This window comes from Ambystoma mexicanum, chromosome 3p (genome assembly GCF_040938575.1).
Source record: "Ambystoma mexicanum isolate Mex_15411 chromosome 3p, UKY_AmexF1_1, whole genome shotgun sequence".
In the NCBI taxonomy this organism is placed as follows: domain Eukaryota; kingdom Metazoa; phylum Chordata; class Amphibia; order Caudata; family Ambystomatidae; genus Ambystoma; species Ambystoma mexicanum.
In genome coordinates this window covers 346,392,323-346,409,786 of record NC_090925.1, presented here as the reverse complement: position 1 = coordinate 346,409,786, position 17,464 = coordinate 346,392,323, and the positions used below count along the sequence as shown (strand labels likewise).

The following is a 17,464-nucleotide window of genomic DNA, read 5'->3' as shown; positions in this document are numbered from 1 at the left end:
GATAGTGTGGAACGGCAATTGGATTGGATGCACACCAAAAGTTGTTCTTCGGCCAAAGGAGGATGCTTGCCCAGAGACGCTGTAGGAGTTTTCTTCAAAGAGGCCTTCTTGGAAGAGGCCATCCTGCAAACTCACACATGCACTCAGTATGAGACTGGAAGAAACCAGTGTGAAGAAAATACACTGTCCGACGTACAGTTGAAATCCAGAAGATGGCCCAGTTTAATAAAGTGGGGGTCTGGGGGGGATAACCCTTGAATGGTCTGAGGTGTGAGGAAAAGAACCCGCCGTAAGGGAGAGCTTTAAAAGGCCCTGAATCGGGGCATTGAAAGGTGTATTGACAGCCTTCTCATATCCTAAAGAAGAGATGCGCCTATGTATAGAACCCGGATACCCCTCCAAGATTTGCTACTCTTCTCAGAAGGAAAGCAAGGCACGTTAGCCTGAAAGGTCAGTGAAAGGCTACCGACGCAAGCTCCGGTGTTAAGCTGCGGCAAACTCGCAACACAAGTATTGGTAGAGTTAGGGTTTAAAGAAGTGCTCCCAGTCCGATGACGTGTGGTAAATGTATCAACCTTGCCTGGGTGCTCTGAAAAGCATTTACTTATCTTTTTGCTCTCCACAAACGTCTAGAGTTCTTCAGGAAGCAGAACATCAAAATGAGAGACCGGACCCAAAGGGTGTTACAGAAAAAGCACAACAACAGGAGTGGTCAGGTCTGAGATACCAAATAGAAATCTGTATGAGGCAACCCCTTGCCATAACTAACATAGCACCTGGAGCCTGAGAAAGGCAATACATGATAGGGAGCAAAAACAACTGGAAAGTGACCGCTTTTTTTTTAGTCTGCGGTTTCCTGACTCCCCGTCAGAAGTAGGTTGTCCCAATCAGGTGAGGAGGGAGTGAAGGACGACACTTAAAGTAAACTTCTTGAGACGTCTCACCGAGTGGTGAGTGAGCTTTCTCAGAGGTCAAATAACCCAATGATATCAGGTATTGGTAAGGGAAGCAGGTCCAAGAAAATCTCCCCTTCTGCAGTTGTTTGAGTGAGCCTACCTCATTTAGTGATTAGAAAGCATCCTAACAGAACAACTGGATCCCTGGTTGCAAAATGTCCATTCAGGTAGACTAACCCAGTAAATGATCACCCTCTTCCATGAACATTTTTGGAAGCATTTTTCCACAGGTTCCTACACTTCTACCAAAGTTCAAGTGGTTTAGGGCAGATCTGCCTGGTAAGAGCCTGGAGTGTGTTCTCCCAAGTCTTACCTCGATCTCACGCAACTAAAGAATGTTTGCATTGTGCACGCCTTCACCCGTGACACAAAATAATGAGTCCACTGAAGCACAGGAAAGGAAAGAGTATAGTACATAGAAAAGAGACAAGCCATGCAGAGAGAAAAGATACGGTCAAGGACCAAAACAGAAGGGAGCACAGACTCACCTTTGATATCTTCTCCATTATTTGTACCTTCACGTGTTGTGCCATAGCAGATAGCTTCTCCATTTCAGTGTCTGCCAAAGCTTCAATATCTTCCTTTTCATCCTAGAAGCGAGAAGCAAGAACAGCATTTTTCTCTGTGTATACCAGAGAATGAATGTTGGAGAAACTTGCTAAAACAGTCTGCAAAGAGCAATATACTTTCTTTCTCATAGTGTTCCAAATGCATGCGTTACCCCAGTGCCAGTTTGCCGTACCGATGGTTGGTGGCAGGTAACATCAAATACACAGTTGCAATTACAAAAGGCATGGCTTATGAACTCCTGTATGCAGTAGTTCATCAGCCATGCTTTTTAAAATTGCGAATAAACCAAGACATTCGGAGTGACATGCACCCCCACACCAAATCTTTAAAACTATAAATCTTTTCTTTATTCAACAAGTTTTGTGGTCGCTCATTTCTTCATATCAGACCTGCGAGTAAGGTGATAGGTATAGATTATTGCCTATGTTTTCTATCACTAAAACTACTGTATTGTATTGTGGTAGTATTGAGTGTTATACAATACCATATCATGTTGTGTACAAAGCTTTTTTTAATACAAGTCCTCTGGTATGCACCCAATGAATAGTGTTGGCTGATGCATGCTGTATTACAGCATTTAAGGGGTTAGGAAAGTGTCCTATGGGGGCTCTCGTCGTGCAGCCTTCTTCTCCAGGCTGGCGTTTTGTCACAGTACACCCAATATGGCTCCTAGGTTCAGAAAAGACTAGACAGCTTCACAACTTGGCAGATAAAACAATGGAGCAGCGCGTACCTCAACAGAAAGTCTGCAGAGATTCAAGTTATGATGAGAAAAAGTGAACCCAAAACCACAAGCACAGCAATTAACCACCAGGACTGTAGAACTACTGACTCCAGACCCACACAGTGGGAGTAGATACAGCTTGGTACACTGAGGAGCCAGCCAGCCGCTGATATGCTCTGTTATTCTGCCCTCTGGGTCACAGGAATGGTGAATTTCATTGGGACCGTGTCATAATTCGGCTCTGCTGTTAACCTTGGTAATACTTGGGTTTATTTAGTGCCACATTGCCCTAAAATGGCAAATTGTTGTTTTCTCTTTGTGGATACTATTTCAGTAGCTAAATGCCCTCTACCCTTCTTGAGAAATACAGTACAAGGGCAAGAAGTCTGCCTAGAGAGCCGCAGCTCATTGGGCCAGGAATGTGTGACTTTTTCAGTTAAAACGTTATATGTGTGAATATAGCATGACAGCAGAAACACAGTAGATGCACTTCAGCTGTGTTTTTCCAGAGCAAAGCGGTAAGAAACCCATCTGTGCAGTCAGGACAAACACAAGACCTCTGAGTATTGCTTGTGGAAAGGCTGATTAGTACCCATTAATGCATGGACCATAGTAGACATTGCAGACATGTAAAACTAGCTGTCTGTCGACCCCGCGAAAAACTCACCAGAATCAGTGCTGGCTGGCTAGAAGGCAAGGGCAAAATTAGGGTCAGGAAGAGCTGTGCTGTCCACTGGTCCAACTTCCATGTTAGTCGTGGCTCCCGCTCCTGCCTGCTCTATGGACTGCTGACGTACAACCTTATAGTTACCACGATGCCCTGGCAGTAAGAGCTATGGTGGACGTTTGGGATACAATTCAATATCCATCAATGCACCTCAGTGTACATTGGATCTGCATACATACTTCAATATATAAAAGGTGCATTTCACTAAATAGTATATAGCTATCATTATACAATGAATATATCTCAGCAAGCAATATATCTATTTATACCCCCATACACAGGAACCGGCCGCAGGAAGCGGTTTCTCATGGTAGCCGTATAAATGAGCGAATAGACACAATCGTAATGAGAAATTACCTCATTAATTTGCCTATACTTTGAGACTTTGGGTCGTTTTGGTTAAAATATGGGTGTGGGGTGGGGCGTTGCGGGGGCTCCCCCCACATTATTAGAACAAAAATACAATTTGGGCATTTCTCTTACGATTTTTTACATTCGATCCTTTCATGGACATCCATTTCTCATATTGTGCCTGCCAACTGCCAGGCAACAACACAGCCCGGGCCATCAATGAGCGGGGACGTTATGGTGGTGGGCTGTATGATCAGGTCATGTTTGTATTACTTACTGTGGACGTGCAACATGCCAGAGAACTCAAATATATCCCCCGACCCCCCCTCCCGAGTGTACAATGAAAAGCAAACATGCAGCAGAAATTAAACCAGTGTTTTCACCAAGGTGAAAACCTTCTACCATGGGGTGTTTTCCGGCATTTAGAGGATGGGACAAAAATCGACAAGCTTTATTTAGGTAAGAGGTAAACAACAATGTAGCAATGGCAAACAAGAAGTTGCAACTACGGAAGATTTAAGTGACCGCTTAGATTTAAGAGGAGGATATCGCCTAGTCTATCCACTTTACTTTATTAATTTATATCACGCACCACTGACACCAAGGCTTAGGGGCGGGACTGGCAATAGTCAATCAACTGAAAGTACCGGGTCTGCCTGACCCCTACATGACTCCTGAAAAAACGGAATGGATTTCCATGCAGGCATAAATTCAATGGCTTCATAAGGAATTGAGCTGTTTTAGCACCTGCTTAAAGCAGGGACATTGCATAGGAAATCCATTCTAAATGCCTCCCGCAAACATACATTCCAAGGGCATTTGCACTTTTTGCGCTCCAAAGTGCAAAATCATGTTTGGCAGCTTTTAGACTTGCTTTGCAATTCGCAAAACACGCGTCCAAAATTGCACAGTGTGGAATAAAATACCCAGAGGTCGAAATGTAGCCAGTTCTCCCACCCCCCTTCCCGGTGTAATTTAAAGGTTTTTAAAAATAAAATGAGGCCAACAAAGTGTTCTTTAAACGGCAGTGAAAGAACCTCATTATATGAGTAATGGTGCTGCAGGTTCGCTTCGGCTCTTACTATCCTTTCTTTTGCTTTTTTTATTCAAGGTGGAATATTTTGGCAAGCAGAAAACCATCGAGATATAACGAAAAAGGGAGCACTGACCGGGTGATCCAGAGATGAATCCGGAGGTTGTAGAGGTTCGCTGCTGGGAAGAGGAACCCTGGACATTCACTGATGAGAGTAGTGGTTCACCCAAAGGAATGTATAAAGACCTCTTTAAATAAGGCTTCAGTCACTATTTTAACCACGCTGTAGCCAGTATCAAGCAGTTTTCAATCCAGCTGTTCCAGTTCACTGGCTACCTTCACATAAATACCTCATACGCTCATATTACTCTCCATTCACATCCTGCTGTTCCAGCAACCCAATCACTGACAGATTCTACCACTTTCTTCCCAAGATCACCACCCATGCTACTGCCACTCCCCAGCTCTGCTACAGGCCCTGTCTGGGGCTGTTACTGCGACTCATCATTCCTGCTACTGGCCCTCACCACTGCTGATACTCCCCGGGAACCTTTGTGAACACCGCGCCACCCGTAATGTCGACAATTAAATTGCTGACACCCATTATGGCGCGGCGCAGTGATCACATAGATTACTGTGCCCTGCATCCCCCACTACCGCCTTCCCCTTACCCACTTACCTTTTCGGTGCCACACCGTGAAGTGTGCCGCCGTCTCTCCCCTGACCCAGCCGCGTCAGATCTTGCCCACTAACGTGGGTCTAAACTGGCATCGCAGAGTCCATTTTTCATTGTTTTTATTTAAAAAAAATGTTTTCTTTATTGTCCCCTGCTCCCATCTAATGGAAGCGGGGGACACCCCTGAAACACTTGACCCCCACTACAAAGACAAAAGGGAGCCGGGACACCCCCGATCCCATTAGTCGGTGTAGTCGGAGACGGCATTTCATTACCGTGCAAAGGTGCAGTAATGAAATAGTCGCGATTTTAGAGGTGGCGTTTTGGTCCCGCCCGGGACTGCTACCAATGTCCCACTGGTCCTGTTAACGCCACTCTCCAGATCTCCTGCTTCTCCCTGTGAGACTGCTGCTACTTTTGATCAGGCATGATATTGCCATCCCATGTGCCTTGGTACAGCCACTGCCTAGGTCAGAAACCTCTACCCTAGAGCGGAAACTTCCACTCCCCGGTTCAGAATCCCACTGCTTCTGAACACTGCACAACTACCTTCTGGCATGGTTTCCTCAGGGGGGAGACAACACCAGCTAACAGACTCCCCAATACCGTGTTTCAGAATAATAAAGGCCACAATTTTTAATTAACACAATTAACAAATTATCTTACACAGGGCTCAGTGTATATTTGAACAAGGATTTTTCTTATAGTCTTGAAAGCCTCAAACCTATATGGGTCCATTTCTATTGGCTAGCTACCCTTCAAATCAGTGCCGGTCAACTCTTCTTTTAGTTGAAACGCTGGCAGTTTCTCCCACGTTCCATCCATCATAGTGACTCCTTCAATGACCTTGGGTAAATACCTTAGCCTGACCATTTTAGCTGCACCTTAGTTTGGGTTCACCCTAAAGTCTACAACACATCATTGGTGGTTTCCCCCAGACTGAGGCTTACACGGTCATCTACATCTTTATTTACAAACAGTCCTTTCCGGAGCCCCATTTATGTGCACCAGCAATAATTGCACACATCCAATAGACGAAGGGGTCTGCCATCCTATCGTTCTGGAGATGTTTTGGACTACAACCACCATGATCCTTCATCATTGACTGTGCTGCCAGGGCTGATGGGAGTTTAAATCCAAAACATGTAAAGGGAAACTCAACTTCAAATGTTGAGTCGTTGATTCCAGTTGTCCCAGAACGTACGCATATCTGCACTGGTCGAGGAACACACAGAGCCTCACCATTGGAGTCGCCATTGCCCCTATCCATGGAATCCTCACTGATGGGCCAGGCAGCAGGGATGGATTTGTGGGAGGTAGGTCTTCCCAGGCACTTCATTTTGAAGCATGTCACGTATGGACGACGAGTGGGAAGCAGGATTCTCTGCAGGAGGTTTGAGGGTACTATAGGAAGGATTACCCAGCACCATACCTTAATTTCCCCTGCTCTTCTAGAACCCTTCTCATGCTTTCTCCCCGTCCGTCTCACCTGATGAGCCTCCTGGAGCTTGCGCACCTGCCTCTGCAGCTCAGCAATGCGCAGGACCTGCACTGGGTACTCCTTGTCCCTGTAGGTTCGCAGAGTGTGCACCTCATTCTGGAATGCCTGGAGCTTGGCATTCAGTGCCAGCAACTGCTTCTCCAACTCTGAAGAAAAAATAAACATACAGAATGTTAGGGAGAGCTTTACTTAGGCCTTACTTCTACAGGCCAGATACATCAACCTACTTGGGTTTGCAGGGTGTTTGCTTCTTGTTCCTCACTCTACAAGCGCTAGAATACCCAGAGCAGTCAATACAATCCTCCTGAAAATAGGAGCTGTTTAAAGGTACAGTAAATACTTTTGATAATTACACAGTAAGGGATACGCCACAGAACAGGTCTGTAAAATATATTTTTTATAAGTGCGCATAGGAATTAAATACAAAATCTGCATGCAAGTCTCACAGTCTTACCTTTTTAGAATACAACAAAATACACACTAGTGGTCTCAGAGGATCTAGAAATCTAGTACATTGACCACACAGACCAAAGGGACCTTTAGTGATATTGGCAGACTCTAGTAAGTACTTAAAATGCAGAGACTCACTGAGGGCCTCATTACAGCCCTGGCGGGAGCCGTGCCGGTAAACGTTTCACAGCTGCCGCCAGGGTAGTTTTTTTCTGGCGCCTGGCAATGGGGAATTACTGGAGCATTACAGCCCCAGCGGTCCCGGTAATTCCCCATAGCCAGGCGCCGGGAAAAATTACGCCCCATTCAAGTCCCATAGGACTCAATGGGAATAAAGGTGCCGATGCATTCTCTGCAAGTGGGTGCCTTTCCGCCAGCCAGGTCAGACCTAGCGGACGGAAAGGCACCCGCTCGCAGAACTCAGAGAATGCCGGTCCAGTAACAATGGTTCTGGTAGCTTACCGGCACCGTTGTTACCGGACTGGCATGCTCATAATGAGGACCACAGTGTTCACCTTTGGCCCCCTTTGGAAATCAAATGGTCAATGTTAATCAGAGGAGATAAAAAGTATGTAAACGCGGCTCCACAGGACAGAAACAAGGACTTCTGTGGGACAATGTCCCCTATAGAAACTCCTTGGTACATAGTTCCATTCAACACTCTCAAAGACAGCAGACTGAAAGGTGAGTAGCGATATCAACAGCAAGCATGGTTGCGTTCAGTCCAGGATGGGCTAGCTCAGCACATGAGTCCTACAATTATGGAAAAAAAGAAAAAACCCACAGGTGAAGTACAGGAGCCCAAACAGGAGATCCCACTGAAGAAGTGAGCTCGGAACAGCTCAGGAGCAGCAGTAAGAGAGGTTGCGATTGGATGCTGGATGGGCAGGACGTCATCACTGGAGCCCAGCAGTGTCGCATGAGTGGAAACACCACTTACAGTTGCCTTGAGGGCCCTCAGAGAACAAGATTTAATGAAGTAAAGCAGTCAGATATACACCATTAGGGAGCCTGCAGAGTAGAGTTGTTGCAGCATTGGCGAAGGATGCAGTTGTCCAATAGATGGGCAGTGGTATTTACACCAGGCCTTTGCCCAATGGGCTAATCCATTCACTATTCGAATCAGTGTTTCACCACCGGGTCAAAGGTTTGGATCAGTGCAGGTGCACTCAGTCCATCATACTTCAAAGCTTGCTATAAATAGTACCATTAAATGGGGTAATATTAAACCTATGGTAACAGCGTGATGAGCGTGCACACCATAAATACACATGTTATGTTATATTATGTTATGAGCAAAGTCAGCAAAGGAAGACACTGTCCCTGGGTGATCAGACCAATGGGCCCTGGCTGAGGTTGGAGGGACCACCTGAGATGTGCAGGCAAAGAAACATATTCTCAGAGATTTGAGATTCTTGTTTCAGCAATAGTAACTGAAGACAAGGATCACAGGTTCCAGTTTGAAGGTGCAACATGACATGCCATTGGTGGTCTTTAGGATGGGATAACTGTCCCCTTGTCCTGCTACACAGAGGAGCCAACAAGAGAAGGGTCCAGCAGAGGCAACAGCCAAGCCAGGAAGTTGGGAGAAAAATCATCTCAGTTTCTACAGTCAAGCAGCATAGGTGGGTCCTGAGAGTTAATAAAACACCTCCTGGAGAATGGATCTAGCTTTCCCCACTGGATCAAGGGAAATTACCATTACTAGCTGTTCCCGGCATATGTCTTAGCTCTTGAACTATCTGAAATGTCGTCAGGCCGAGTACGATAGTTAATTTCACATCCTTCCTGTTCATGGCCTGTAAGAATGTCATTGTATTTTCCCTTGTTCTCTCCCTTGCCTTGAAGCACTTTGAAACACATTGTGTATAGGCGCTATATAAATAAACTATCATATCATATCTTATCATATCATAACATATGCCGTACTAGCATATCTTAACGGTCAATATTGGTCGGTAATTCATAGGGTCACTTCTGTCCCTCTCCTTAATTATCGGAATTACCACCGATCGCTTCCAGGAAGGGCCGTAGGTGCCTGTGACTTATTAATGGTCATTGAAAAGGCTAAATGTATAGAAAACTGTCTTCTTTTGAATTTTAAAGGCATATTTGTATCCGATGGAATGAGATGTATGCACGGAATAAGTACACTAAGTTTAATCCATCAATTACACGTGCATCTAAGATGTGTCTTTGTAGATGCGGAAAAATGTCAACCTTGTTCCATTGCAGAGTCCCCGTGAAGGCACAAGATTGCGTAGTAGCATAATTACAGAACCTACTTTCAGTTTTATTTGTCCTACAGTGTTGCGCTCTTTAGAGACAAACTTTGGGGCGGTAATTAACTGTTCAATGACACTGGATCTACCGATCCTTGTGTGGAGAGAAGTGGGGATGGAAAGAAGTAACTTGAAATTATTCCGAATGTTTGCGATGGTGGAAGGTGAAGGTTTTGTTAAAATTATAGCTTTTATTGAAGTTGAAGGGCATACAGAGGTGCACCATTTTTACAGCAGAGGGCAACCTAACAATGATAAATTGCATCAGCTGAGTGCGGAAACATACCTATGCGTTTTATAAATATAGATAGATAACGGTTCCTTACAGGCAGGAGGGCGGCAGAGCTTCAGCACTGCGGTTTTAGGAGTCCAAAAGGATGCTGGTGTATAGTGTCTGTCGTCATCTTCGGGTCAATCATCTCTTTGGATAATTCAGGATCAAATCCCAGCAGTTGAAACGGTTTTTGGTGCAAAGTGTACGCTTCCAGACCGGAGGGTAAACATAACCATATCCACTAATCTATTGTAACAAATGGCAGCCAGTCAATCATTGCTGGTCGCCACACACCAGCTTTCACTGACATCTTCTCTGGCGAACCTAGTGGATGTGGCTTTAAGTGGAATACCAACCAACCATCCCCCTTCTGCAATCCACAGGCACACTCGCACATTCCTAATGAGCCTACATGGCCATTACAGGACTCGACCCAAGTACATTTAAGGGCAACAACGTACAGCTGCCTTGATACTGGATTTCACAACACGAAAAACTCTATTTTGGAAGCCTCCTGCAAAAAAAGGCTTCCTGTCGGCCAAAATGGCTACTACTTATGCAGAAACTATATTAGTACCCGGCGAGAGTCAAGCAGAATGCTTGCTCGGGCCTATAACTATGGGCCCCGGGGCATTACCTGAGTCGGTAATGCCCCCGCCGCTCGGGTCATATTGCTTAATTAAAGTATGCGCCCACCAACCAGAACTAGTACAACTGCCTGTGTTTGGGTTCTGACACGGGGAGACTTGGTAGAACACATTGGTGCTAGCTCCCCCTTTGGGGGCTATAAAGGTCCTCAACAGGACAAAAATCAACAAGGGTTGCAGCCCAAGTGATACCTGGATGGAACTCACTGGGGGAAAATGTTCTGGCCATCACAAAGAATAAGCAGAACGTTGAGCAAAAGAACACTTTCTTCCTTGCACAGGAACAGTAACTAGAGTGTCATGCCTGGATCAAATAACAGAGATCAAGGACCTTGTAATCCACAGACAATCAGGTTACTCTGGTCAATAAATCAGATGACCGACAAAGGGCCATTTACAGAAACAAGATCACGTGACGATGATCGAATCAAGAAAGACAGAGTAATGATCTTATGACACAAACTTAAGTCGAGTTAAAAATTAACAGAGATGCGGTGAAGCACATCTGGAATTAGGTAACTAAAGATTAGAATCCTCAGATACACCTAGAATGGTACCCACCCTCCTCACTGCAGGAGTATCCATACCATAAAAAAAAGTCACAAAAAAATGGCAGCTGTGAGTGGAGCTCCAGTAAATGTACCAGATCCCCTAGGATTGGGTAGAAAAGGCTGTGTATCATGTGGCATTGGGAACTGAGGCAGGTAACACAGTGACATAACCCTGGGATCATGTAGAGGCTAAACAGTTTGAACACTCTTACCTGATAAGCGCTTTGCTGCCATGTCTTTGGAGTTCTGGAGGTTGTCCCTGGCCTCATTGACTTGCCGCTGACTCCAGAGCTGCACTGAAGCAATGTTCCCCTACAGAGACAAAGAATTACTCAGCAAATCCCAAAACCAGCTGTGGGTAAAGAAGGAGGGGTCCACACTTAAAAGAAACGCAATTCCCTACGAGCAGGTTAGAGATTTTAAACTGAATTCTTGGTCTTTGCAGAGCCCATATGATATCTCTGTGGTTATATAGCTCAAGTGCCCTTAATCTGTTTTGTGAACTGGTGGCAAACACATCCAGGTAAAAAGAAATATGATGCTATAAAACGCAAAAGCACCCAAACTAACTTAAGCAGATTTGTGCAAAGCATGAGGCAACATATAGTATACAAGTATAAAAGGTTTTGCATCAGTTTCCTAGCATTGCTACTCTATTTTTTAAACATGTTTTTATTATTTTCATAGATCACATATTACATATTATATTGATACCATCAAATCCTCCATATCTCCCCACGCCGGAGTGAGAACTTTTCATTATTCTTCCTTTATTCCATTGGTTTTATATCATGTCCATTATCCTGATCTTTTGCAGACACCATCATAGCATATAGTCACTCTGTAACGACAATATGTATCACAAGTCTCTTTTGAACCCCCACACTTTCTGTACCAATCGTAATTCGTGGGTGCTGATTGCTGTTTCCACTGTTGCGCTATCACCGAACAGGCCACAACAGGCCGCAATCAGGAGGGTCATAAATCCCTGTTTCTGTGTTTCAGTATATATTTTCGATCCTGGGTCCCACATCCCACACATCCACACTCTTTCCCCTAATAACTCTGGTCCCAGAAACATCTCCTGAATCTGGCTCTTCACCCCGGTCCAATATGGTTGTAGCACCGGGCAGCGACACCAGGCATGCTTCCAGTTCCCCAGCGCCTTACACCCGCTCCAACATTGATCTAGTGTCCTGGGAACAATGATATGAATTCTCTCGGGCGTGTATTGCCATTGAAGATGTAAACTAATTGAACTTTTCATAACTGACCTCGGGAGAATTGACCTCGGTAGAAATGACCTAATTTAAAAGGTCAATTAGGGCATATATGCAGGGGGAAACCCCCCGCAACTCCTGCCCAACCAACCCCCTTATATTATTTATAATGCAAAACCAACCCAATGCATATATAAAATAACTAAAATAATATAAAGATCAATTGTGCAGAAGGTCAATTAGGACAAAAGGTCAATTTGGGTAATACCGCCATTGAAGTTGCACTTTAACCCACATCTCCCTTATCTGAATAGAGTGGGTTAGTTTCAGTATTATTCCCCACAGATATTCCCACTGTCTGCTTGGAATGGTTTCCCCCAGCGTCCCTTACCATTTTCTCATATACTTCCATTGAACTATTTCTCTGTAGTCGTTTAAATACATGGAGGTTTGATACCAGATTTCTCGTTTGAGTCATTATACATTCTTTAAAGGGGGTCAGCTGTCTTGTGGTTGCCTCCTTAATCATTTGGGTATCTAACCAATGTTTCAATAGATTATATCTAAATCGATCTCTCTCCTTTAGCCCCATATCCTGCATACATTCCTCATAGGTCCTCAGGGCCTGATCTTGATGGATATCTCGTATCTACTGGCATCCCACCCCCGTCAAGGCTTTAAATGCTCCCTTTTCCATTTCCGGCAGAAAATCTGGATTGCCGAACATTGGATAAAATGGGGATGGGTTTACCGTTAGGGCCCCCCGCTCAACTGCCTGATCCCATACTTCCACCCCAACCTCAATCTCACTATTCTTGATATTTGGTTGTCTATGCTGTTTATTCAACCACATTAACCCTGAGAGGGAGAATCCTGCTACTGCCCTATCTTGTCGGGCCTAAATTCTTTATTGATCATCTGCTAACCATTCTTCCACCACCTGTAGTTGGGCCGCCTCGTAATATCTGTGGAAATGGGGGAGTGATAGGCCTCCTCAATTCCTTTGGGCTGTTAATGTAGACATAGATACCCTTGGGGGTTTCCTTTTCCAAATGTATGATATTATGGCTCTGTTCAGGGATCTGAAGAAAATATTTGGGACCCTAATAGGGAGTGCTTGAAAGTAGTATAACAATTTTGGCAGTATCGTCATCTTTATTGCCGTCATTCATCCCCACCATGTTATTGTCAAGGGGTGCGATTTTGTGAGATCGGATTTCATTTTTTACAACATTTTTTACATTTGTGGAGAGTTTGCCCCATACATTTGCCCTATCGTTTATGTTAGTGTTACGCCCAAATATGCAATTCCTTTTTCACACATTTTTAAATGGGTTGTTGACCCCAGCCTATTAATTGCCTCTGGGTTTACTAATACATTTAGAATTTCCGATTTCTGCCTGTTGATGTTTAGCCCAGATATGGCCCAAAATGCTTCCAACTCCTTCATAAGTTTCAGCAAGGAATTTTCTGGGTCTTATAATGCTACCAACATGTTATATGTGAAAGCGATTGTTTTGTGCGCCTCTCTCGCCATTGTTATTCCCTGCACCTGATCCATCTCCTGTGATTAAGTGGTTCTAGGTAGATTGCATATGACAGCAGGGATAATGGGCATCCTTGTTTGGTGCCTCGTCCCAATGTCACCAGTTGTGACAGCATCCCATTTACAGCAATGAGTATTGTTGGCGAGTTATAGTTTGCCCGTACCATTTGGATGTATCCCATAACAAACCAATATGTTTAAGTGTGCAAAACAGCTGGGACCACTCAACCCTGTGAGAAGCTTTCCCTGTGTCTAATGACACGAGTATTGCCAGGTTTTGGGTCATACCTATCTTTTCTATTAAATGGCAGATTCTACAAGTGTTATCAAACGTTTGCCTAGTTTTTATAAATATAGATTGATCTTGTCCAATTAGTTTCGGCAGCAAGTGCGTTAGTCTTTCTGCCAATATCTTTGTACACAGTTTTGCATCCAAATTCATCAGTGTGATCATCCGGTAGGAGCCTGGATCTATCAGGTCCTTCCCCTGTTTGGGAAATACCACCAGTTTTGCCTCATTCATTGATCGTGTGATGAAGCCCCTTATTTTAAATGTATTGAATAGGTTTGTAGGTCTCGGGCTAAACATTCCTGAAATTGTTTATATAAGCATTCAGGATATCCATCTGGGCCCGGTGCCTTGTTTTTGGTAAATTTATGATGGCCTTTTTTACCTCTTCTACCCGTATGTCTTACTCCAAGATATCCCTTTCCTCTTCGGAAATTTGGGGATGCATTCCACCTGTTTTTCCCCCATGACGATATCTGAAGTATACATGGCTTGATAGTATTCCCTGAAAATGTCTGCTATGTCCTCATCCGTTGTCTTGACTTGCCCTTGACTATTCAGAAGGTTCATAATGGTTTGAGTATGCCCCTTCTCCTTCAGTTATCTGACCAGGCACTTATCGGCTTTGTTGGCCTTCACACTGTCAATCTGGAAAAATGAATGCCCTTCATTTGAATGATAGACGTAACTTGATGGCCGTGGGCCAACCCTCTTATGCACCGAATTATAGAAATATAAACTGTTATGCTTGACAAACGAGCGGCCATTTTAAACGTAGCAAGAATCGCCATTTTCTTGTTAACCATTGCTCATTGCTTTTTGTCTAAAAACTGCTTTGCAGCTTGCAATTCTTGTGGATTCTGCTTACTCTGCTCAACTGTTAACATTGTTGTCTGAATATGAAAGGACAAGGTCGCGGGACTGAAGAGTTTGTTGAAACTCCTCATGAGTAGCCCAGAGAGGAATGCCCACGCTCCCTCTCTGTAGCCTTGGGAGAGAGCTGCAGGGCATTTAATCACTTCACAGCTGCCAGCCAGTCTCGTACAATGCTAGAATATGTTAGAATAAAACAGCTAAAGGCTTGAATTATGCTCTTCCTACGGCCCCCCTTCGCAAAACCCTTTAGAACGTGTCGGCTCCCAGGACACGAATAGTACCTCATAGATAGCAAAGCTTGGAATGTGGCTTTTCCTCCGTGTGCAGCTTGCTTCTAAGAACAGAACCACCGTGTTCTGTTCAACAGCTAAAAGATGCCTCCGCACTTTCTAATTGCACATTGTTACTAGAATAGACATCGAAAGTGTCTTAATCGTCATACTCATCAGATATGTCCATCGTCAACCCGAGTTCAAAGGAACTTAATAAAGAGGGGTGTTAAACATGACATTGCTGATTGTATGATATGCATTTTGTATATATGTAACTGATGTACGTAATTTGCTCTCTTGCGTCCCTCGAGGTCTAGGCAACTCACGTCGCGGGGCGTGAGATCAGAATTGGCCAATTGATACTATTTTTTGCTTGCAATAAACCCTAGCATTGGGAATTTGAACCTCGTGTCTGGCGCATCTTTTCGTGTATGGTTATTGCCTTGTTTCCATAGCACGAGGGTCCCCTAGGGGCCCCTTTCAAGATGGCGCCCGAATAGGGACCCTCCCCGACTTGCCCTATCGTATACATTGTAACGGAGTAAAGGCGGAAGAACGGCGAGGACGGGACGGTCGAACCGGGATCAAGAAGTGTACGGGGGGCCCTGTAGAAGTGAGGAGAGATTCCTTCCGCAGATCTGCACACATCTGATCCCTGATCGATGTACCGGGCCAGAGGGCAAAGGAGGCGAGGGTCCTGAGACGAGGCAGAAGCCAGAGAAGCGCAGACACGACGTTGGGAGAGGTTGCGTTAGAACAGGCGACTTGTTTTATCAGGTGAGTCATTCCCCGATTCAAAGAGAAACCTGATTTTTAGTAGAGTGTTGATTTTGCAAACTCAAACGTCCAGGTAAAAGTTGGCTAAACAAAGGGGAAGGTTAAAGAAACATGCCTGGAGTACTGTCCACTTTAGCGGGGCTTTTCAGCTGCGGTAGACAGTCCTTGGAATATGGCCAAAATGCACCACCTGGGGGAAGGCCGGCTTATGATATGTATGCAAAAAATGGTGTGGGTGCGATAATATTTTGTGAAATTTGTCATAGGCAAACTAGAAAACAACCCGACCATCAGTGGCCGATTAATGGTAGTTTTGAGATTGGGAGGATAGATAATCTAGAAAGGGTGCTAATTAGAAAGAAAGTGCGACCTGCAGCTTTTGAGACTGTCAAAGAATGGAGGAGGGAAGCAATGCTCCGACTTAGGAGTAGAGAGAAGCATGCGCGTAGGCACAAAACGAAGCTTGAGGTAGCAGAAGAGAAGGAAGAGGAGGAGTGGACGGCAAGTCTAAGACGGGAAGGGAGACGTGACCAAATGAACATAGAAAGAATATGCCCGCAGTGGGAACTACACATAGCAGACGAATTAATGGAACATTTGTTAACTAACACGGGTCGAGGCCCAAAACCAGAATCGAAACCAAACACGCCAGCAGTGACTGTGCAGGCCCAACCAGTAGCTCTCATACCCCCTCCCGTAGCCCAAGCACTTCCCCTCACGCAAGCGTTAACCCAAGCCCCGCCCACAGCGCGAGCACTGCCACAAGTGCAGACTGCGGACACACAATTTCCCAGCATCCAGGAAGGCCCTTCACAGATGCCACCTGTGTCACTTGTCCCATCCGCACCTCCCGCTCCAGAGACAGATTCAGCACCATCCGCCCCTCCCGAAGTCGAAATTGAGACCGGGGAGGCGAGAGGCGGGGCTGAAGGAACAGGATTTGGACGGGTAACTCGAAGCGCGATCAGCAAAGAAAGAAAGATTGAATTACGGCAAGAGGCAGAAATGTACAGAGAAGGAAATGATGAGACAGCAGCATTGGCCTCATTGTATGGGTACCGAAGAAGCAACGAGAGATAGGTAGTGTTGGAATACATGGGGACATTTTTGGTGGGAGAATGGAAAAAGTTACTTGACAAACTACCACCACAACGATTGTTAGATTTGAACCAATTAGCATGTTGTAGAATAAAAGATGAAGAAGTGAAGGAACATATGAATAGACTTTTTGATCTTAAAAATGAGTTGGATAATGAATATGCCGAAATGTTTGCTGCACCTGGGTACAGGGGTTGGGATATTAGAAGAGAGGGGAGAGGGACGGTAGGATCCTACATAGAGCGGAGACATTCAACGTCATCTGTACAGAAGGGCGAGAAGCTGAAAGTATGTATACGAGAAGCGGTAAAATGGGTATCAAATCCTAGTATACCAACAATGGTTATACATGATATATTTGACGAATATTCCATGCCAATGAAAAGAAAAGCACTGCAATCGATGGCTGAACATTTGATGGAGAAGGATATAAAAAATAATAAGGCTAGCCCACCTGAGATACTAGCGGTATACTAGAGAGCATTCGAGCGAAGTACAGGAGAAACAGGCTTATCACTGGATTTAGGAATACTATTGAACCTAAGAGCAGGGTGAGGGATCGTGAGTGGGGCATTTCCAATGAGAGAGGTCCCGCCCACGTTTGTACCAAAAGTAGAGATCCCTGCGACGGGTACAGTAGGAGC

General features: G+C 44.9%; 1 protein-coding gene across 3 annotated transcripts in view; it reads right to left on the bottom strand.

The window, feature by feature from the left end:
- C3PH20orf96 (chromosome 3p C20orf96 homolog) overlaps nucleotides 1-17,464 on the bottom strand; it is a 454,062-nt gene that overhangs the window by 50,284 nt on the left and 386,314 nt on the right. For all 3 annotated transcript variants that reach the window (XM_069650961.1, XM_069650963.1, XM_069650962.1), the window contains 3 exons: nucleotides 10,955-11,054; nucleotides 6,527-6,684; nucleotides 1,445-1,546 (listed from right to left, as the gene is read on the bottom strand). In XM_069650961.1, coding sequence (XP_069507062.1) covers nucleotides 1,445-1,546; nucleotides 6,527-6,684; nucleotides 10,955-11,054 — 360 coding nt within the window. The remainder of the gene's footprint in view (nucleotides 1-1,444; nucleotides 1,547-6,526; nucleotides 6,685-10,954; nucleotides 11,055-17,464) is intronic.